Source organism: Trichosurus vulpecula, chromosome 3 (genome assembly GCF_011100635.1).
Source record: "Trichosurus vulpecula isolate mTriVul1 chromosome 3, mTriVul1.pri, whole genome shotgun sequence".
In the NCBI taxonomy this organism is placed as follows: Eukaryota; Metazoa; Chordata; class Mammalia; order Diprotodontia; family Phalangeridae; genus Trichosurus; species Trichosurus vulpecula.
The window spans coordinates 290,939,018-290,961,380 of record NC_050575.1 but is presented as its reverse complement, the minus strand read 5'-3'; the positions used below and the strand labels follow the sequence as shown (position 1 = coordinate 290,961,380).

General features: G+C 40.2%; 1 protein-coding gene across 1 annotated transcript; it reads left to right on the top strand.

Moving 5' to 3' along the window:
* The first annotated feature begins 585 nt into the window (after nucleotides 1-585).
* Nucleotides 586-22,011, top strand: LOC118842506 (serine/threonine-protein kinase PDIK1L-like). The gene is made up of 3 exons (XM_036749986.1): nucleotides 586-1,131; nucleotides 18,059-18,275; nucleotides 21,770-22,011. The coding sequence occupies exons 1-3, from the start codon at nucleotides 586-588 to the stop codon at nucleotides 22,009-22,011; spliced, it is 1,005 nt and encodes a 334-aa protein (XP_036605881.1).
* Nucleotides 22,012-22,363: the final 352 nt, after the last annotated feature.

Genomic DNA, 22,363 nt, shown 5'->3' with positions numbered 1-22,363 from the left:
TCCCAGTTGCCAGACTAGTGGATGTGGGTATAGCCACCTGCTCCTCTTTGGACCCAAAAGTAGGAACCTGGCATTGGTTCCTACTTCCTTCCTGTTGTTCTAGCACTGATATGGAGGGATGTTGGTTGAGATCCTTGAATAGGGTTTAAAAGGAGAAGCATCTATGGCCAGTGTAAACTTGACCATATTTCAGTTCAACTCAGTGCCCTCAATTTCTTAGTAATGTTTATTTTTTAATTCTATTGTGGTTCTGTTGAATTAAAGGAAGAAGGATTTTTATCTACATGTAGAACAGGAGCCTTTTGGGGAATCTGAGCAGCCTAGATACTAGAGAGGGAATGATGGCAGCCAAGAATGGGGTGGGGAGGGCTGCTACTCATACAGATCGGGGTTATGAGCTTATTAGAGAGTAAGCAAAACTACAGAGAATGATCTGGAGTTCACTTGTCTGCCTGGGATATTTTACATTGTTCATTCATTATACAACTTTATATGTCTTTTCTTCTTTGTTGCAGGGTTATCTACAAATTAGGTGCATTTTTCAGAGATTTCTGTTGCTTCTTCCTTGGGGCCTAGAAGTGAGCCATGACTACAGATGCCAAGTATAACATCCTGCAAGAAGTGGGCCGTGGCAGCTATGGGGTGGTGTATGAAGCAATTGTCAATCAGACTGGAAAAAAGGTTGCAGTGAAAAGAATGCATTGTAATGGACCTGAAAATGTGGAATTGGCTCTGCAAGAGTTCTGGGCTCTTCAGAGCATTCAAAGCCAACATGAAAATGTGATCTGGTTGAAGGAGTGTATCTTGCAAAGTGGCCAGGTTTTCCAGCCAATGAGCCACCACTCCAATAAGTCAGATGATCAGTTGCTACTCATAGAGACCTGTCTCAAAGGACGTAGATGTATGGATCCCAAGTCAGCCTGTTACCTGTGGTTTGTGATGGAGTTTTGTGACAGCGGCAACATGAATGAGTTCTTGCTGGCCCGAAGTCCAGATGCCCAGCTGAACAAGAGTTTCATGCAGCAAATGAGCCAGGCAGTGGCTTTCCTACATAGAAATAAGATTGTGCACAGAGACCTGAAGCCAGATAACATTCTGATCTCAAATAGTTCTGGAGGGCCTGTGTTAAAGGTAAAGGATGAGGAACTTTTCGTTTTCCTCTTGGCCTGATGGGTAACATTGTGAGAGATCTCCTTCAATTCAACAAGTGCTTATAACCCCTACACCATGTGTTTCATACTGTATCGAATGTTGAGGAGGGTACAGAAAAAATACTAAATCCAGTACCTCCTCAAGAAGCTTGCTATCTCGTTGGGGAGACAAGACCATAAGTCCAGGACACAAGTAAGAATGTAAGATAGCATGTACTAAAAAGAGTTATGCAAACAATATAAGTGTTTATAGGAGTTTAGAGAAGGAGGCATCATTGAGGGACAGAGTGGTCAGGAAAGGTTTTGAGAAGAAGGTGGTATAAGAAATAAAAGTAAGAGTGAAGAAAGTAAGAATTGGATAGGGAGAGAGGATTAGATATAGCATGCAGATGGAAATATATGATATGAACAAAATCACCAAGGGGGTGATCGCCATGGCATGTTCAAGGGACAGTGGAGACAATGTGGGAGGTCAAGTGGAATAGATAAGGTCGGGCCAGATTATAGAGGATCTTGAGAGCCAGTCTGTCAGGGCCTGTCAGCCTTTCAGAACTGGTGTGAAGATGGGAGTAGAGAGAGATGACAGCTATCTTTTGTGAACTGTAGTTTGAGGCAGTGTGATAAAAGGAGAATTGATAGGGATGGTCCCCTAATCCTTGGTTGGCATGGGAATTAATGAATGACTGGAATGCATAGCACTCTTTATAACCTCAACCACTGTTCAAGGCTAGCATATGAGCTGGCAGCTTGTGCCCAGATATTGATCATCTCTCATTCCACCGTGATACTTTATTCATTTGTACCTTAAAGTTTGCCTTTAAAAATGTAACTACTTTAGGAAGGTGGATTGTACCTTAAGTGGTTATCTTTACCGTCTCATACCTTGCCAAACTGTGATCCTTGATTATTCCCACTATCCCCCTTCTCTTTTTTTTGAGGGGGGAAGGCAAGGCAATTGGGGTTAAGTGACTTGTCCAAGGTCACACAGCTAGTTAGTGTGTCAAATGTCTGAGACTGGATTTGAACTCAGGTCCTCCTGAGTCCAGGGCTGGTGCTCTACCCACTGCATGACCTAGCCACCCCTATCCCCCTTCTCTTGTTTTACTTAATGTGCTGCTGAACGTTGTTGTAGGAAGTTGTCCAACTGTGTTGCCTGGGTCTGCTTACATATTTATGTTATTTAAATTCAGCTGGGCTTTAACTGTAGCAAGTACATTCTCTTACCCCTCATTAATTGACTTCCAACCACATTCCCCATGGTGACCATTCTAGGCCTCTCTTCTCCTCAAGCCTTCCACAACACTCCCTTATCCTATCCTCTCTGCAGAAGACTCAGTCTCAGACTTTACTAAGAAAATGGAAGTTGATTGTCGTGAGTCCTCGCCCTTCCTCTGTTCTACACCTCAAAGCCCTTGACCGCATTCCCTGTCCATTCTTCTTTTACTTAAAAATTCTAGTTTCTGATGATGTGGTGATTCTTCTTGCCAAGGCTAGGTCTTCTACTTGGACCCTTGATCCTGTTCTCTCCCATCCCCTAAAACAGATTGCCCTGATGATCAGCTCTTCTCTCTCATTCTAACCCCCAGTTTCTCCCTCTTTACTTGGCTGATTCCTTGTTGCCTACAGACATGCTCATGTCTGCCTCATTCTTTTTTTTTTAATTTATTTAATATATTTAGTTTTCAGCATTGATTTTCACAAAAGTTTGAATTACAAATTTTTCCCCGTTTCTACCTTCCCCCCGCTCCATGATGGCATATATTCTGGTTGCCCCATTCCCCAGTCAGCCCTCCCATCTGTCACCCCACTCCCCTCCCATCCCCCTTTCCCTTCTTCTCTTGTAGGGCAAGATAAATTTCTATGCCCCATTGCCTGTGTATCTTATTTCCTAGTTGCATGAAAAAACTTTTTTTTGTTGTTGTTGTTTTTGAACGTCTGTTTTTAAAACTTTGAGTTCCAAATTCTCTCTCCTCTTCCCTCCCCTCCCACCCTCCCTAAGAAGGCAAGCAATTCAACATAGGCCACATGCGTACCATTCTGTAAAACCCTTCCACAATACTCATGTTGTAAGACATTAACTATATTTTGCTCCTTCCTAACCTATTCCCCTTTATTGAATTTTCTCCCTTGACCCTGTCCCTTTTCGAAAATGTTTGTTTTTTATTACCTCCTCCCCCTGTCTGCCCTCCCTTCTATCATCCCCCCTTTTTTATCTTCTTCTTCCTTCTTTCCTGTGGGGTAAGATACCCAATTGAGTATGTATGGTATTCCCTCCACAGGTCAAATCCGATGAGAGCAAGATTTACTCATTCCGCCTCACCTGCCCCCTCTTCACTTCCTACAGAACCACTTCTTCTTGCCACTTTTATGTGAGATAATTTACCCCATTCTATCTCTCCCTTTCTCCCTTTCTCAATATATTCCTCTCTTATCCCTTAAATTGATTTTGTTTTTTTAGATATCATCCCTTGATATTCAACTCATCCTGTGCCCTTTGTATGTGTGTATATATATACATACATATACATATATATGTATATATACCTACATATATACACACATAGACACACACATATGTATATATATGTTTACACACACACACACACACACACACACACACACACACATATATATATATATATGCATATTCCTTTCAGCTACTGTGATATTTAGGTCTCATGAATCATACACATCATCTTTCTATGTAGGAATGTAAACAAAACAGTTCAAATTTAGTAAATCCCTTATGATTTCTCTTTCTTGCTTACCTTTTCATGCCTCTCTTGATTGTTGTGTTTGAAAGTCAAATTTTCTATTCAGCTCTGGTTTTTTCATCAAGAATGCTTGAAAGTCCTCTATTTTATTGAAAATCCATATTTTGCCTTGGAACATGATACTCAGTTTTGCTGGGTAGGTGATTCTTGGCTTTAATCCTAGCTCCGTTGAACTCCGGAATGTCATATTCCAAGCCCTTCAGTCCCTTAATGTGGAAACTGCCAGATCCTGTGTTATCCTGATTGTTTTTCCACAATATTCAAATTGTTTCTTTCCGGCTGCTTTCAGTATTTTCTCCTTGACCTGGGAGCTCTGGAATTTGGCGACAATGTTCCTAGGAGTTTTCTTTTTGGGATCTATTTGAGGAGGCGATCTGTGGATTCTTTCAATTTCTATTTTACCCTCTGGCTCTAGAATATCAGGGCAATTCTCCTTGATAATTTCTGGAAAGATGATATCTAGGCTCTTGTTTTGATCATGGCTTTCAGGGAGTCCAATAATTTTTAAATTATCTCTCCTGGATCTATTTTCCAGGTCAGTGGTTTTTCCAATGAGATATTTGATATTGTCTTCCATTTTTTAATTCCTTTGGTTATGTTTTATAATATCTTGATTTCTCATAAAGTCACTAGCTTCTACTTGCTCCTATCTCATTTTTAAGGTAGTATTTTCTTCAGTGGTCTTTTGGACCTCCTTTTCCATTTGGCTAATTCTGCCTTTCAAGGCATTCTTCTCCTCATTGGCTTTTTGGAGCTCTTTTGCCATTTGAGTTAGTCTATTTTTTAAAGTGTTGTTTTCTTCAATTTTTTTTCAGTATTTTTTGGGGTCTCCTTTAGCAAGTCATTGACTTGTTTTTCATGGTTTTCTTGCATCATTCTCATTTCTCTTCCCAATTTTTCCTCTACTTCTCTAACTTGCTTTTCCAACTCCTTTTTGAGCTCTTCCATGGCCTGAGACCAGTTCATGTTTTTCTTGGAGGCTTTTGGTGTAGGCTCTTGCACTTTGTTGACTTCTTCTGGCTGTATGTTTTGGTCTTCTTTTTCACCAAAGAAGGATTCCAAAGTCTGAGACTGAATCTGGGTGTGTTTTTGCTGCCTGGCCATGTTCCCAGCCAACTTACTTGACCCTTGAGTTTTTCGTTGGGGTATGACTGCTTGTAGAGCAAAGAGTACTTTGTTCCAAGCTTGAGGGGATGCACCATTGATTTCAGAGCTATTTCTATACAGCCAGCTCTGCCACCCCAGCACTCCTCCTTCCTCAAGAACCACCAACCCGGACCTGATGCAAATCTTCAGCAGGCTCTTCACTCCTGCTCTGATCCGCCACTTAATTCCTCCCACCACCTGAAGTAACTGCAGCTGTAGTTCTATAGCTGCACCTCCCCCGCTGCCCCTGGGGCGGTGGCCGAACCTCGAACTCTGTCCCCCGCAGCTTTTCCCACTAACCTTCTCTGTTGTCTTTGGTGTTTGTGGGTTGAGAAGTCTGGTAACTGCCACAGCTCACTGATTCAGGGTGCCAGGGCCTGTCCTGCCCGGCTCCTGGTCTGGTTGGTCCTGCTGCCTCCCATGCTGAGCTCTGCTCCCCTCCACTCCGAGCGTGATAGATCTCATCCATTGACCATCCAGGCTGTCTTGGGCTGGATCTCTGCTTCCCTCTGCTATTTTGTGGGTTCTGCCTGTCTGCCTCGTTCTTAAAAAACCCTCAGCTTGAATGTACCATCCCCACAAGCTGTTGTTTCATGTCCATCCTCCACTTCGCAGCCAAACTTCCAGGAAGTATTTTGCTTCCACTTCTCTCTCTCTCTCTCTCTCTCTCTCTCTCTCTCTCTCTCTCTCTCACATTTTTTAGTCCCTTGAAATCTGGCTACTGACCTCATCATTCAATTGAAACAACTCTCTGCAAAGTTACCAGTAGTATTTTACTCGAACAGGCCTTTTCCCAGTCCTCATCCTTCTTGGCCTCTCTGTAGCATTTGACATGTTTGACTCCCCATTCCTCCTGGATGCTCACTCCTATTAGAGTTGTTGTCATTCTGCTCTCTTGGTTTGCCTGCTGTCTGTTGGATTTGTCCTAAGTCTCCTTTGCTGGATCATCATCCAAATATACCTTAACTATGAGTGTATCCCAAGACTCCATGCTCCATACCATATTCATTCTTATTTATATTCATTCTCTCTCTCTCTCCCTCTCCCTCCCTCTCCCTCACCCCCATCTATCTCTCTCCCCCACTTCTCTGTCTCTCTGTGTCGCTCTCTCTCTCTTCCCAGCTCTCTCCTCCCCTCTTCCCTACTCTCCATCAATTGTCATTCTTTTGAATGTTGTTTTTTCATAGATGACTCTCTGTTCTATGTGTCCAGCCTCTATTTCTCTTCTGAACTCTACTACCAAACCACTAACTCAACTGCCTTTTGGACATTTTAAATTGAATTTGCCACAAGTCTCTCAAACTTAGCATGTTCAAAACCAGAACTCATCATCTTTCCCTCCAAACCCACCTTTCTTCCAAACTTTGCTATTTCTGTCAAGGAAGTGCTATCCTTTCAGTTACCCACATTAACAAGACAGATATCAGCTTTAATTCTTCACTCTCCCTCACTCCATCAATTTCCAAGCCTTGTTTATTCTGCCTCCACATCTCTCAAATCTGTCCCCTTCTCTCCACTCACATGGCCACCACCTTAGTTTAGGCCATCATCATCTTTTACCTGGTCTATTGTGTCCTAGCCACAAGTCTCTTTCCTCTCCACAGCTATCAAAGGGATATTTCTGAAGTACATATGTGATCATGTTCCCCTCCTGCTCAATAATCAACCAATAAACATTTATGCACTAGACACTATCTGTCTTCATTATACATCCTAGTGGTTTTTTTTATTACGTCTAGGATCAAATTCAAACTTCTGTTTTTGGATTTTAAGGCCTTCACAGCCTGGTTCCAACCAACCTTCTCCTTCTTGTACTCTCTGGTCCAGGCAAACAGGCCTTCTTGTTTCTCAAACACAACATTCCATTTCTTATCTTGGTGTCTTTGCCCAAGCTGTCCCCTATGCTTGTAAGATCCTCTCTCCTCATCTCTGCCTTTTTGAATTTCTACCTTCCTTCAAAGCTCAGGTCAAATGTCATCTCCTCTAAGAGATCTTTCCTGATCTGTCCCAGGTAGAGTCCTCCCTTCCCCTTACCTTATATTTATGTTGTATATGCTTATTTGTGCACGTCTTCTTGATAGAAATGAGGTCAAAGAGTTTCATTTTTGTCTTGTTATCTTCAGTGCCTACTGTAGTGCCAGGCACATTTAATAAATGCTTGTTGATTGAGTAACCTTTTGTAGTAATATTTGAGTTTAAACACTCACCAGTTTATAAGATCACAGATTTAGAGCTTGGAAGGATCTTAGAAGCCATCTAGTTCCACCTCTTTATTTTACAGGTGAGGACACTGAAACCTGGAAAGTTGAAATATCTCCTTTCAAGGTTACACAGATAGTAAGTGAATGAACCAGGATTTTGAAGCCAGATCTTCTGTTATTAAATCTGGCATGCTTTTTCATAACTCCATACTGTTGACCACCCCTACCTTCTCAAAGGGTGCTTTTCTCTTGGATCTGTGATGTTGCTTTATTCTGGTTCTCTTCCTACTTCTCTGACTGATCCTTCCAGGTCTCCTTTATTGGTTCTTCCTCTTCCTCTCACACCCAAATGTGAACATTCTTCGTGGCTGTTTCTGCCCATTATTTTTTCTTTACTCTTTTCCGTGGAAATGAACATAATAATAGCATATACCTCACAGAGTTGTTGTGAGGATCCAATGAGATCTTATGTAAAGCACTTTGCAAACATTGAAATGCGCTATAAATGTTACCAGTTATCGTTTAGGATTTGAAAAAGAGGGAAGATTAAAAAATGATTCCAAAGTTTGAAATGAGGAGAATCACAGAACCATAGGCTATTATAGCTAAAAGGGAGCTCAGTGGCTGCATATCCCATACATGGTCATGTGGCCCCTGCTTGAAGACCTCTCTTGAGGAGGGAGAAACCAACCACTTTTCAAATAAGTCCATTCCACTTTTGGGCAGCTCTAATTGTTAGGATGTTTTCCCTTATATTAATCCTAAACTTTCTCTTTGCAACTTTTATCTCTTTATTTGGTTCTGCCCACTGGGGCCAAACAGAACACATACATGATGGCTCCACAAATACTTTATCAGCCATCATGTCAGCCCTGAGTCTTTTCTTCTGTAGTCTGTAGTCTTCAAAGAATCTTCATAGGACATGGACTCAGGTCCCTTTGTGACCTTGTTTACTGTCTTCTGGACACTCTCTAGCTTATCAGTATTCTTCTCTAACTATGGTGCCCAGAACTGAACACACCACTCCAGATATAACTGTTACTTTCTTATTTCTAGAAGCTAGGCCTCTTTTAATGAGGTCCAAGATCATATTACCTTTTTGGGCTGCCACATCACCCTGTTGACTCATACTTAGTTTGCAGTCCAATAAACCTCCAGATAAATTGCTATCTAGTCATGTCTCCTCCATTTTATACTTGTGAAATTGACTTATTTGAGCTCAAAGGTAAGGCTTTATATTTATGCCTACCGAATTTTATCTTACTAGATTTGGCTCAGTGTTCTAGCCTGTCAAAATCTTTTTGGATCTGGACTCTCTCATCCAGTATGTTAACTATCTCTCCCAGCTTTGTATTATCGGCCAATTTGATAAGCGTGCCACCTATACTTTTGTCCAAGTCATCAATAAAAATGTGAAATAGTACAGGGCCAAATATAGATTTCTGGGCCATTCCATTGGAGACCTTCTGCCAAGTTGATGCCAAAGAGCTAATGACAACTTTTAGGATCTAGCCATTGAACCAGTATTTAATCTAGCTAGCTATAGCATCACCTATCCCACGTATCTCTATCTTTCACATAAAATAGTATTAAATACTTGATAATATGCTTTCCTGAAGTCTAGGTAAACTATATTGATGATATTTCTAGTTTAGTAACTGTCAAAAAGGAATGGTTTAGCAGCTAGTAAGGCTCAATCAAAGACAATTAATTTAGCATTCTAAAACAGTAAAAAAAAAAAAGTCCCAACTTAATCGATATTACAGGCCCAGAGAGCTTATGTGACTTGCTGAAATGTCAGAGGTGGGATTTCAACCCAGGTCTCCTGACTCCTGAGCAAGGGCTCTTTCCACTGTACTCTGTTGTTCTTTGAATGACAGTGCCATTGCTAGTAGTAGGGGAATTAATATGGGATGGAAGATGATAAATTCAGTTTTGAATATGTGAGTTTGAGGTGACGGTGAAATGTCAATGAAGAAAATGTGACAGTGGAATGAGTACTTGATTTAGAGACGGTGGACTTGAGTTTAAATCCCAGTTTTGTTACTTAGCAGGCACCTAGGTGGCACCAGTGTGCACAGAATGCTGCGCCTGGCATCAAGAAGAGTTGAGTCCAAATTTGACCTCAGGCACTTGCTGTCTACCCCCAAGCAAGTCACTTAACCTCTATCTGCCTTGGTTTCCTCAGCTATAAAATGGGGATGTTAATAGCACCTACCTCACAAGGTTGTTGTGAAAACTGAATGAGATAATACTTGTAAAGTGCTTAGCACATAGTAGGTGCTTAATAAATGCTTTTCTCTCTTCTTCCCCTCATCATTTATAACTCAATTTAACTCGCTGACTTCTGTTTTTTCATTTATAAAACAAAAAGGCTGATAGATGGCACTTAAATCCTTTTCTAAATCCTAAGGACTTATCTTTCCACAGATCCAGCAAATACTTTGACATATGAGGCCAGAGCTCAAGTAAGAGATTGCACCTGGAGATACGCATTTGTAGTCCCTGGCATAAAAGTGATGGCTGAAGTCATGAGAATAAATGAGCTCTCTAAAACAGAGTGTTAAAAGAGAGATCTGGGGCCTGAAGAGTATCCACAGTTAGGGGACAAGCAGGGAAGGGAAGGAGAAGGGAACAAGCATTTATGTGACAAGCATTCACTATGTGACAAACACTGCGTCAAGTGCCTTACAAATATTATCACATTTGGGAAGATAGAGGAGTGTTCTGTTCAGAGAAAGAAGAGAACCAGAATAGTGTAATACCAGAGAAGTCAAGGACAATAAGAGTTTCAAGGAGAGGAGTTGGGACAAATGTTTAAGACAAGGAGTATGGAAACTGAGAAAAGGACTTGAAATTTCTCAAGAAGGGAAGTCAGTGGTGATTGGAGGTAGCATGATGCAGTAGAAAGAATACTTACTTGGAGGTAGAGGAACTGGGTTGAAATCCTCTAAGACTGGACTAGTTCAGAGGTGTCAAAACACACAGCCTATGGGCCACATGTATCCCATAACCCTACAAAGGATTGTTCAAACCAGATTAAAATATAAGTGGGAAGTATTTAACAGAAAAAATACAATAAAAACATAGATAATATCAGCTTTTAAAATCAAGTCAATATACAGCCCTATATATAGATTAGTTGTCTCCATTTCTCTGAGTTTGATACCACTGGACAAGGTGATCTGAGGGTCTTTCCAGCTCTATATCTATGATCCTAAGAGGAGAGTAGTATTAGTGGGTACAGGAGCCACATTTCAGAAATTTCAGGGAGAAGGACAATGCAGAACTAGAGGCAGCAAGTATAGAATATTTGTTTATGTAGTGTGATAATACAGGAAGTAGAAAACCACTTCAGGGTCTTTGCCAAGAAAACTCTGTAGACAGTATGGGTGTGCAATGGGCCATGGGGTCGTGGAGAGTTGGACATGACTGAACCACAACATACAGGAAGTGGAGAAATAACATGGTACTGGCTCAAATTTAAGGTTCTTCATTCAAAAGGGGTGAGGCTTGAGTGTGTTAAATGGCAGAGGGAAAGGACCTAATGGGCTAGAATAAAGTAGATGCTTGAGCGGGAGGGCATGAGCATGGAGATCAGTTCTCCTAGGAATCAGGAAGGGTTGGGATCAAGGGACAGAGAGAGATTTTTCTGAGAGAGGAAGGAGGAACATGAAGCAGTTGGATAAGATGATCTGAGGTCCCCTCCAATGCTAAATTCCATAAATGGATGGGTCCTTTGATCCTTTTCAGACTGCACTAAAAGAATAAAGATGGGTAGCAGAGGAAGTCAGTCACTTATAATTCTGCTTCATAAAATTTTCATACTCTTGCTCTTAATGGTGGCTTCTAGTTTGTCTGTCTTATTTCTCCTAAAAATTGTGAGCTTCCTTAGGTTCATGGACCATGTCTTGTGCAATTATATCCCGTACAATGCCTAGAACAGTGTCTTTGACTTATGTATGTAGAATGAATCAGTTAAGTATACTTCAAGTCCCTATTATGTGCAAGGCACTATTCTAGATCTGGGGTTGTGGAGAAAAAAAACCCAAACAATCTAATAATCCCTGCTCTCTAGAAGTTGTGAGCATTTTACCTAGGGGTTGGGGTGGTGGCTGTTATATGAATGATGCTTTTGAACATTATTAAAAGCTCCTCAGCCCTTAGCAGTTTACTGTTATATGCTTTATGGTTTACAATGCATGTCCCTCATATTAACTCTGTGAAAGAGTGCATTGTTATCCTTTTCACTGTTTGGAAATCAACGCCCCTAGAATTGTAGCTTGTTTCTTGTCATACAAGCTGTAAGAAGTGAAGCTGGGACTTAAACCTAGGTTTTCTGGCCCCATTTCTACTACATCGGGTTGCTTTTTCCAGAGTCAGTTTCCCTCTTTTACCCCCCAATATGAAGAAACTGGAGATGTAGAGAGGTTGTCTAACTCATAAGAGCTGTATTGTGAGCATCACTTGAGTGCTGGCAGACTGGTTCTATTCTATGATCTTATTGTAGGTGTTTGTGCTGTCAATGAATATTCATCATGGCTCATCAGCGACACTGGCTTCAGAAGCAGGATGTGACATCTGTGTTGGTAATGAGTTTTGCAATTGAATTTCTTTATATGCCAGAATTAAGGTTAGATTGCTTTGTAGACCTTCATTTTGAGAACATCTTTGCCAAATCTCTAAAGAACATGTTGCCCTCTTTTATTTGAGCTTTTGGTAGGCATTTGATGGATATTAACTTCTTGATTGATCATTTGTTGGGCAATTTACTACCTTGATAGATTTTGGTGATGGTGGCTAAGTTCTGTATTGTTGATGAAAACTCTTGGCTGTAATAACTCACACTTTTATAGTGCTCTGTATTTACAAAACATACATATGGCATCTGTACATAGCATCTCATTTACTCCTCACAAAAACTAGTACAAGCATTTTTCTCATTTTACAAAAGAGGAGAGAGGCTCAGAAAGATTAAGTAAATTGATGCAGTTTACATTTAGCAGATGAGAAAACTGAGGCAGAGTTAAGTAACTTGCCCAGGGTCACACAGTTAGTACATGCCTGAGCCAGACTTGAACTCAGGAAGATGAGTCTTTGTGAGTCCAGGCCCAGCACTCTATCCACTGAGCCACCTAGCTGCCATTTAAGCAGCCAATAAATGGTTGAATTTGGACTTGAACCAAAGTAATTTGTAATTCCAGATCCACTTCACTTTCTTTATCTCTGACTTGTCCACATTCACACACACACACACACACACACACACAAATACCATACACATTTATTGATGTTTACTTTGTATTATCTGTATGGTCAGTGGTAAGAGTGATGGGCCTGGAGTCAGAACTCAACTTCCTGAGTTCAAATCCAGCCTTAGACACTTAACTAGCTGTGTGACCCTGGGCAAGTCACGTAATCCTATTTGCCTCAGTTTCCTCATCTGTAAAATGAGCTGAGGAAGGAAATGGCAAACTACTCTGGTATCTTTGCCAAGATAACCCTATATGGGGTCAGGAAGAGTTGGGCACAACTGAAACGACTGAACAACAGCAAGAAGACTGGTTTAGTTTATCCTGTAACTCTTTTCAATAGCCAAATTGATTAGTAGAGTACCCCCTAAGTTTTGGGTTTGAGTATCAGAGTTTGGGAACAGAATGATTTGGTACTTCCTTACTGTTTTTCCTATGGGCCTATCTCTTGCAAGGTTGTAGCCCTCACTAATTCTCATCAGGTTTTTATCTCAAGTGATTGGATTAATGAGATTGTGCCTATGTGGTCCTTGTGTTAGTTTCTTCATAATTAGTTCTCAGTGGAAGTTGTTATAGTCTTGATCATTCTCAGTAGGAAGATATCTGGGTAGAGCTCTAGAAATTAAGCTTTTGAGCGCCACATGAAGCAAGAGATTTGAAGTGGAGCCTGACTCCAATTCCTACAGGAGAAGGTTGCAGAGACTGTGAAAAATAATATAGTAAAAGTTTTGCTTGGCAAATTGGGGAAGCCTGGGTTGAGACTGGGGGCGTGAGGGGGGTTGGGTAGAAGGGAATGTCAATTAATTTAAAATTCTGATTAAATCAAATCAAATCAGCAAACACTGATTGAGTACCTACTACGTAAAAGGCACTCAGAATTATTTCAGAGCAGTGGAATGCCATATCACATCATGGAAAAGTTTGAAAGTGCTCTTGAGAGTAATTGGGCTTTGATACTAAGGAAAGTCCTCCATATGCTTTCGATCCGTCCTTCACACTGGTTTTCCTAAAAGATCAATTTCATAATGCCCCCAAATGTTAACCCTACAGTGGTTTCCTGTTACCTACTCATTCAATTACTCATTCACATTTGTTCATTCATGTGTTCTTTGCATTAAGGAATCAGTTACAGCCTTTGAGAAGTATCCTCACTTGATTAATGGGTTCCTTCTCATGAGGTATTTTCAAGCAAAGACTGGATGGGGTTGTAGAAGGGATTCTTGTTCAGATGTAGCTTAGATTAGTCCTTCCTTCTGATTGAGAATCTGTGATTGACTCAACAGACATTTAGTGTTGACTTTGTGGTTGATGATCTATCTAGTCATTAGACTGAACATTTATATGAGGATGTTCTCAGACATGCCCATTCTATTCCTATTGGTAAAGTGCAAGATAACACAGCTTTTACTGTGTTTTTTAAGAACGGCATAATTGGGAGATCAGTCAACATAATTATGCTTACCTGAAAGAGTTCCAGGTGAGAATGAATAATGCTTTTCTGATTGGGTAACCTTAGACCTCCTACAGTTTTACAATAAGGCTTCTAGAGGTGAAAGCAGCTGAGGCCAAGTTTGCTGGGTAGGCCCTTCTATTTAAGGGACACTAAAATTTTCATGGGAGAAAGAGCAATTTATTGCAAAATGCTTTCCAAGTACCACTAGTTTCTTCTGGAGCCAGTGTTCATTTTGCTTCCCCTCAGTGTACAGGAACTTATAGATAGGTTTACACTTTTTTTTTTTTTAAAAAAAGTCAACATAATTTTAGGTCAGATAAATTTTAGGTCTTAGCTTTTTCACTTGCTCCCTGTATAACATTGGGTTACTCACTAAAACTTCTTTGGGTTTCACTTTCCTCATTTGTAAAATGAGGGGTTTAGGACCAGATGGCCTCTGAGCTCCCTTCTAGCTCTACATCAGTGACCCGATGATACTCCTGTTTTTCTGGTAGATCTCGGGCTCCATCTTCACGGACCTTCCTTGGGGACAAAATGAGGGAGGACTATTTCCTTCCCTTGCCCCACTGGATCCTGGGTCCTCTTTCTTCTTCTTGAGTAGTGACCTACTCCCCCACTCTGCCAGCTGCAGTCTAGCCCAGATCAAATGGAGGGAATCTCAAGTCTGTTTCCTCATCTGGAAAACAAAGATTGAGGCCACCACCATTCTTTCAGTTAACCCAGGGACATAATCTTCAACTCTTCACTCTCCCAAATCCCTCATGGCCAATCAGAGGCCAGCTCTTGTTGATTCTGTTACCTCATTCCTTGCATCTGTTCTCTTTGTTCTGCTCACATGGCCACTACCTTTGGCCTGAAGTTTTGTGACAGCCTTTAAATTGATGTTCCTGCCTTAGGTCTCTCTCATCTAATATAAACTCTAGCTAGCCTATCTTTTCAAACTTATTACTCAGTTTTTGTGCTATGCACTGTTCCTGATGCTGTGGTTACAGTGACAAAAAGGAAATAGAGCTTGCCCTCAGGGAGCTAACATTCTCTCTGGGGAATTGATAAACCCAGAGGTAAGTAAATGCAAAACACATACAAAGCAAATGCAAAATTCGGAGCTAAGGAAATGGCACTATTCTCCTTCAAGCATTCTACAATTCAGCAAATTGAACTCGTATTCCTCATACACAATCTTCCATCTCCTGTCTTTGTGCATTTGCACAGGCAGCCCCCTTACCACCCCTCTTCCCATGTTCTCCCTTCTTCCCTCTGCCTCCTAGAATCCTTAACTTCCTGCAAGTTCAGTTCAAGCCACCTCCTGAGGCTACAATTTCCTTAGCTCTTAAGTTTGCATTGACTTTGAATATGTTTTGTATTGACCTTGAGCATATTTTGTATTTAATTTGAATATATTTTGTATTTGCTTCTCTCTGTAGTTGTGGTTTCCCCTGATAGAATATTAGCTCCCTGAAGGCAAAGGCCATTTCATTTTTGTCACTGTATCCACAGCATCAGGCGCAAACATTGAGGCCATTCACTGAGAGCTCCCCTTTCCCCCTCCCTCCTTATACCTTTCAGATGTCTTTGCCCATTATGTTTGTCTTTGCCCCAGTTTCACACGAAGAGGTGGTCTTTGTTGTCATGGCAAACCCCTCTATATTGTGTCCTAATCTGGATTCATTCTATCTTTTCCAAGTAGATCACCCCCTCTATTATTCCTACTCTCTTACCGATATTTAGTCTCTTTCTATCTCCTGGCTGCCTCCCTACAACCCACAAACATGCCTATATCTCCCTCATCCTTAAAAAAACCCTCCTTTGATCTGACCACTCCTATTAGCTATCATCCTATATCCCTCCCCCCCTGTCAAATGTAATGATTTTATCTCTATTCTCATCATTCCTGACCTCTCCAAAGCCTTTGACCCTATTGATTATTCTGTTCTGGATACTTTCTCCTGTCTTGGTTTTTGTGATGTCACTCTCTCCCGTTTTTTCTCCTACCTTGATTATTCTTTCTCAGTCTTCTCTGCTAAATCTTCATCCAAGTCATGCCCACTAACTGTGAATGGTCTCCCATAGTCTGTCCTTGGCCTTCTCCCCTTTTGCCTTGATGTCAGTGGTTCTCAAACTCTTTGGTCTCAGCACTTTTTTATATTCTTAAAAATTATTGAAGACCACCCCCCCTGCCAAGAGCTTTTTTGTTCACATGGGTTATATCAAATGATATTTACTATATTAGAAATTAAAATGTCTTAGTATTATTATGAAAATAATTTTGATCCCATGGATCCACAGGAGTCCCTGGATCACACTTTAAGAACCTCTGCTACATACTAACTTGGTGCTCTCATCAGTTCCCATATATTAGATTTAATTGAATTGAAACAAATCCCCTTAATAAAAGGATTTGTTCTGTAAAACTTGGACTCAATTGAAATGCTGCACCCAGGGACTTAGAAGGTCACATGTAGGAGCCTGCAAATTCCCCACCTCTGAATTAGAATCTCCTTAGATCTGTTTATCCGTTCCTAATCCTTTTCCTGACCTCCAGTTTTGTATTGCCAACTACCTTTTGGGCATCTAGAATTAGATAGACATCTCCAAAAACAGAACTTGTTTCACTCTCCACTCTCTCCTCCCCCAACTGCCCTGTTACTGTTAAGGGCATCACTGTCCTCTTAGTCACCCAGGCTTTGAACCTAAGTATATCATCTTTGACTTTTCTTTCATACTTACTTCGTCTGCTCACTTCACTATCCAATCTGTTGCCAGGACTTACTTCCCCCTTCACCCCATCTTTCCTATACATTCCCTTGTCTCCCACATAGCCACTACCCTTATTCAGGGCCTCTCTATTATGGTAACCTCTTAATTAGTCTCCCTATGCTAAGTCTCTCCCCATTGCATTTCATCCTGGGCTCAGCAGCCAAAATGTTCTTCCCCAAATACAGGTCTGACCATGTCATCCTCCTACTCAATAAGCTCCAGGGGTTCTCTGTTATCTGCAGGATCAAATACTCTTTTGGCTTTACCTTTCCAGTCTAAGGACACTTTACTCCTTTCTACATTCTCTACATTCTAGTGACACTTGACCTTTTAAACTGTTCTTTGCATCTATAAGTCTATGCTTGATAGGAAAAAAAGGTTCTTTTATTGGCAGTGTTCTCAGGGAACTTTGGGGTTTCAGCACCATATCAGTCAGGTGGGATACTGCGGTGGTTTGGCTGAGATTGATGAGACTTATGGCCCTTTCTAACATGCTTCTCATTAACGCTGAGTAGTCTATAGTGCTGTTGCTGTTCAAAAGCAAATTTAAAAGATATTCTTAAGAACAGTAACATTCTTTCCATAATTTCAAGAAATAGGTGATAAATCTATGCTGTTGATAAATTTCTAGCTGTTGGCAGATGCACTGGATAGAACGATAGGCCTGAAGTCAGGAAGACTCCTCTGCCAGAGTTCAAATCTGGCCTCAGACACTTACTAGCTGTGTGAGCCTGGACAAGTTGTGTAACCCTGTTTGCCTCAGTATCTTTATCTGTAAAATGAACTAGAGAAGGGAGTGGTGAACCACTCCAGTATCTTTGTCAGGAAAACCCCCTTTGGGGTCACAAAGAGTTGGACATGACTGGAGAAAAAAGACTAGCAACAAATTTCTACATTGGAAACATTTTCACACTTAATTATGAATAACAGCTTCCACTTTCTCCCAGGGCTACATAAGAAGGCAGGTTTAATCAAGGGTACAATTTTAATCAAAGGGAGAAGAGAGATGGGGATATTGAGACAGCAGAATTCCTAAATAGATCATAGAAGGAGATTCTACTTTTGTCCATATTCCCCCTTTCCTTAAGAATCTAGGCCAATTATGGAAAAGGGGGCATAATGGAGAGAGAGGCATCCTTCTTGGAGATCTATCTGGTAAGGTATCATAATCAGTTATGTAATTCCCAATTAATTTGCTAAAAATTCAGGTCCAAGTCATTAAGGTCTTCACTATTCATTTGGTAGCCAAAAGGGTCTATCTCAGTGCAACTGGGCATTTTCATACTTGATCTAATTAGCTACCCTCACCCTTTGTTTTTTGTAGGTAACAGATTTTGGCCTGAGTAAAGTATGCCAAGGGAAAGTGAATATCAATCAGCACCGGTTTTCCTCTGCCTGTGGTTCGGATTTCTACATGGCTCCTGAAGTGTGGGAAGGCAGCTACACGGCAAAAGCAGACATCTTTGCCCTTGGGATAATTTTCTGGGCCATGATTGAGAGGATTACTTTCAGGGAGGCAGATTCTGAGAAAGAGTTGCTTGGTGAGTTGCCTTTCAGACATGAATCTGATACTGTTCTTTTAACATAGCCTAAAATTGCATTAGCTTTTTTGGACTACCATATGTCATTGCTGACTCCTATCGATCTTGCAATCCACTAAAATCCTTCCTGAGGAAACCTCTCCTGACAGTTCAGTCTATGGTGATGGCTTTCTCTTTGAAATACACAGTACTTATCTCTGTCTTTGCCATTCACTTGACACTCAAAATGGACAGTTTTAGGCACTTTATCTTTTTATGGGGCAGTTAGCTGGATCAGTAGATAGAGCTTTGGGCCTGAAGTCAAGAAGACTCATCTTCATAAGTTCAGATCTGACCTCAGATACTTACTAACAGTGTGACCCTGGGCAAGTCACTTGACCCTACTTACCTTAGTTCTTCATCTATAAAATGAGCTGGAGAAAAAAATGGCAAATCACTCTAATATCTTTGTCCAGAAAACCCCACATGGGGTCATGAAGAGTAGGACATGACTGAACAACAACAGTCTTTATCTATCTATCTATCTATCTATCTATCTATCTATCTATCTATCTATCTATCTATCTATTTATCTCAGCAAGTAGATTGTAAGCTCAATCAGTATAGGGACTGCCCTGTCCTAGATTGTACTAGTCTGAATTTAATAACTTATCTTCCCCAGTCTGTCTTGTATAAAATCCAAGAGTGGTCTACTATTTGTATTATTTTTCTGACTCTATCTTTCTTTTATTTTTCTTTTCAAAGAGATACTATTTGAGGACTGCAATGGAGAACCTAGGGTCGCCTCCTTGATGAGCTAACAAAGTGAGACTTTAATGGGGGATAACACCTGATACTTATAATCAGTCAAATAAAAAAGACTGTTTGAACTTAACACTATTTTAAAAATAAATGAAATGTTTACTAATTACATCTTTAAAGGAGAAAATGAGAACATCTCAGGGAAAAAGCCCAAGAGGAAGGTGCTGAAGATAAAACCCAAGTGTTTTAATATCAGAGTAATGGAATTTGAACTATTTACTTTAAAAAGTATTATTATAAACTTAATAACATTCAACAAAAACAAATAAACATATAAAATTCTACATAAACCCATTAGTGGTTAACAGAGTAGAACCAAAATAGTAACAAATGACAAAAGGGCAAATATATACTTTTGTTCTATGTCCCCTTCTAGGTTTGTCAAAGCTATTAACTTAGCCTTTGAAATTACTACATTTGAGAGGATGGGTGTGGGGAGCATTTAACAAAGTTTTGGCCTCAAAAGGAGGTCCAGGTCAGTCTTAACAAAGAAGCTTGTGTTATAACTAGCACTCATGCATGTTGACTTGTTTTAAGAAGCATATGATTTAACATAGGTTAATTAAGTAGCTATTGTATACCCAGAACTGTACTAGGAGCTGAAGGAGCTGTGAAGAAGAAACACAATGAATATACAGTCTAGCTCTAAAGCAGTTTGGCTGAACAGGCTATTACTGTCTTGTCTCTCAAATGAAGGTAGGTACTACTCTAGTTGGTTTCAGCAAGCTGGTGAATTTTGATCTGGGCCTGTGATTTAATCAGAAACTCTTCTTTGAACAAACTCCCTTTACCAATGCAGACTGGTAACTACTGTGCATTTCCTAATCTTAGAAAATTGTCTTCTCCAATTGATAAATGGTCAAAGGATATGAACAGGCAGTTTTCAGAGGAAGAAATTAAAGATATCTACAGTCATGTGAAGAAATGCCCTAAGTCACTATTGATTAGAGAAGTGCAAATCAAAACAACTCTTAGGTAACACATCTCTCCTGTCAGATTGGCCAACATGACAAATAGGAAAATGATAAATGCTGGAGAGGATGTGGGAAAATTAGAACACTTGTCATTCTGGAGAACAGTTTGGAACTATGCCCAAAGGGCTATAAAAAAGTACATACTCTTTGCCCCAGCAATACCACTTCTAGGACTGTATCCCAAAGAGATCCCACAAGTGGCAAATGGACCAGCATGTACAAAAATATTTATAACAGCTCTTTTTGTGGTGGCAAAGAATTGGAAATCAAGGGCATGCCCCTCAATTGGGGAATGGCTAAACAAGTTGTGGTATATCAATGTAATGGAATATTATTGTGCTATAAGAAATGAGGAGCAGGCGGACTTCATTTTAACCTGGAAAAACTTACGTGAACTGATGCTGAGTGAGAGGAACAGAATCAGGAGATCATTATACATGATTACAGGCACACAGTATCTGTGACGACTAAATTTGATAGACTTGGCTTTTCTCAGCAATACAAGGTTGAAAGACAGCTCCAAAAGACTCATGATGGAAAAAACTACATATCCAGAGAAAGAATTATGGAGTCTGAATGCAGATTGAGGCAAACTGTTTGCTCCCTTTTTTTTACTCTTCTTTTTTGGTTTTGTTTCTTCTTTCTCATGCTTCATTCCATTGATTATAATTCTTCTGTACAACTTGACTGTTGTGTAAATAAGTTTAATGTGAAGGCATATGTAGAACCCACATTGGATTACGTGCCGTCTTGGGGAGGCAGGGGAGGAGAAAGAGAGGGAGAAAATTTGGAACTCAAAAACTTCTGTAACTGAGTGTTGTAAACTAAAAATAAAAAATAAATAAAAAAATAAAAGAAATTGTTTAAGTTGCTGGGAGTTTGGTTTGCCTTGGCTCATACAGCTAGGGTGTTTCAAAAGTAGGACTTAAACCTAGCTCATCCTGACTCTTCCTCTTTATCCACTTACTTACCTCTCACCCCCATGTCTTTCTAGTGAATACATTTAAACATTATGGGAACAAAGAAATCTTTACATCTTTCATGTTTTTCTGAAGAAAAGTTGCTCAGTGAATTAAAAAGGTGTCTGAAATTTCCTGAGTCGTGACTGGCTCCATTATACAAATACAATTTACCTGGGTCAAATATGACTTTGTGGATATAAAAATTCATTCTTAACCAATTTTGCAACTGTTAAAAATCAGGCATTCTTCTTATAAGAGACTTGTGTAGTGTCGTTGGTATTGGGGGGAACATTTTCTAAGCTGTTATTTCTATTTTCGTATCTCTTTGTGGCTTTTGATGTAGTGAGAGAAGCTTGCCATATCCTCGATGTCGTGATCTGTATATTGAGTCTTTATCCTGTGTCTTAGTTAAACTATCTATTAACTTGTATTTAGAGGTGTATTAAAGGCACTTTATCTGAAGAATGTAACAATGCATGATATCCTTGTGGAAATCTGTTTTTGGTGTACTCTTGACTGACTTCCCCCATTTGGTCAGATTAGGAAGATGCACTACTTGAGTCTTGTTGTCTTTATCTGATTTTCTGTTAATCTCCAATGCAATTTGGTTCCTCATCATCTGGTCTTAGAGTCTGTTGTAACCTTTGAGGCTGAGTTTTACATATTGCCACTTATAGTTTTCTGTTGACCTTTGAATTATTTAGACACAGATTACTTGATCGCTTTTTTTCTTTCCTGCTCTTCGCCTTGTTCTTAGGAACTTACATATGCCAAGGGAAGGACATAATCCCGATTGGGGAGGCAATGCTAGAAAACCCAAGCATGGAGCTGCATATTCCCCTGAAAAAAAAGAAATCCATCCCAAATGATCTCTGTAGACTTCTTCATGACATGTTGGCTTTTAACCCCAAGGAACGACTAGATGCCTTCCAGCTCGAAAGTCGTATTAAGCAGACTTCCTATGGGGAGAAGACCCAATGTTCCAGATCTTCAAAGTAAAATATATTCAGGTTGGTATATTTTAAGTCCTTATAAGTTACTGGGGTTATTGGGAGAAGAAGATGAGGGAAGTATAGCACAAAATACACTGTATTTTGTAGCTGAAGGACCTGGGTTTGAATCATGACTTTGGTACTTACTGTGCAACCTTGAGAAGTCAGTTAAATCTCTGTGGACCCCAGTTTCCTCATGTGTAACAGGTGAAATGGACTACATGATTTCTGAGGTCCCTTCCAGTTCTAGTTTCAATGATTACAACTTCTGGGCTATGGTTCTCCCATTAGCAGATTGGATTCTATTGGAAGATCTCGAGAGTGTTATTTGACTATCTGCTAGATATATCTACCTCACT

What these genes read in the sequence shown, in the direction of transcription:
- LOC118842506 (XM_036749986.1), top strand. Translation starts at nt 586, where the DNA reads ATGACTACAGATGCCAAGTATAACATCCTGCAAGAAGTGGGCCGTGGC. An exon ending in CTGGAGGGCCTGTGTTAAAG is followed by an intron (nt 1,132 to 18,058) that starts GTAAAGGATGAG and finishes TGTTTTTTGTAG; the next exon opens with GTAACAGATTTTGGCCTGAG. An exon ending in TTCTGAGAAAGAGTTGCTTG is followed by an intron (nt 18,276 to 21,769) that starts GTGAGTTGCCTT and finishes CCTTGTTCTTAG; the next exon opens with GAACTTACATATGCCAAGGG.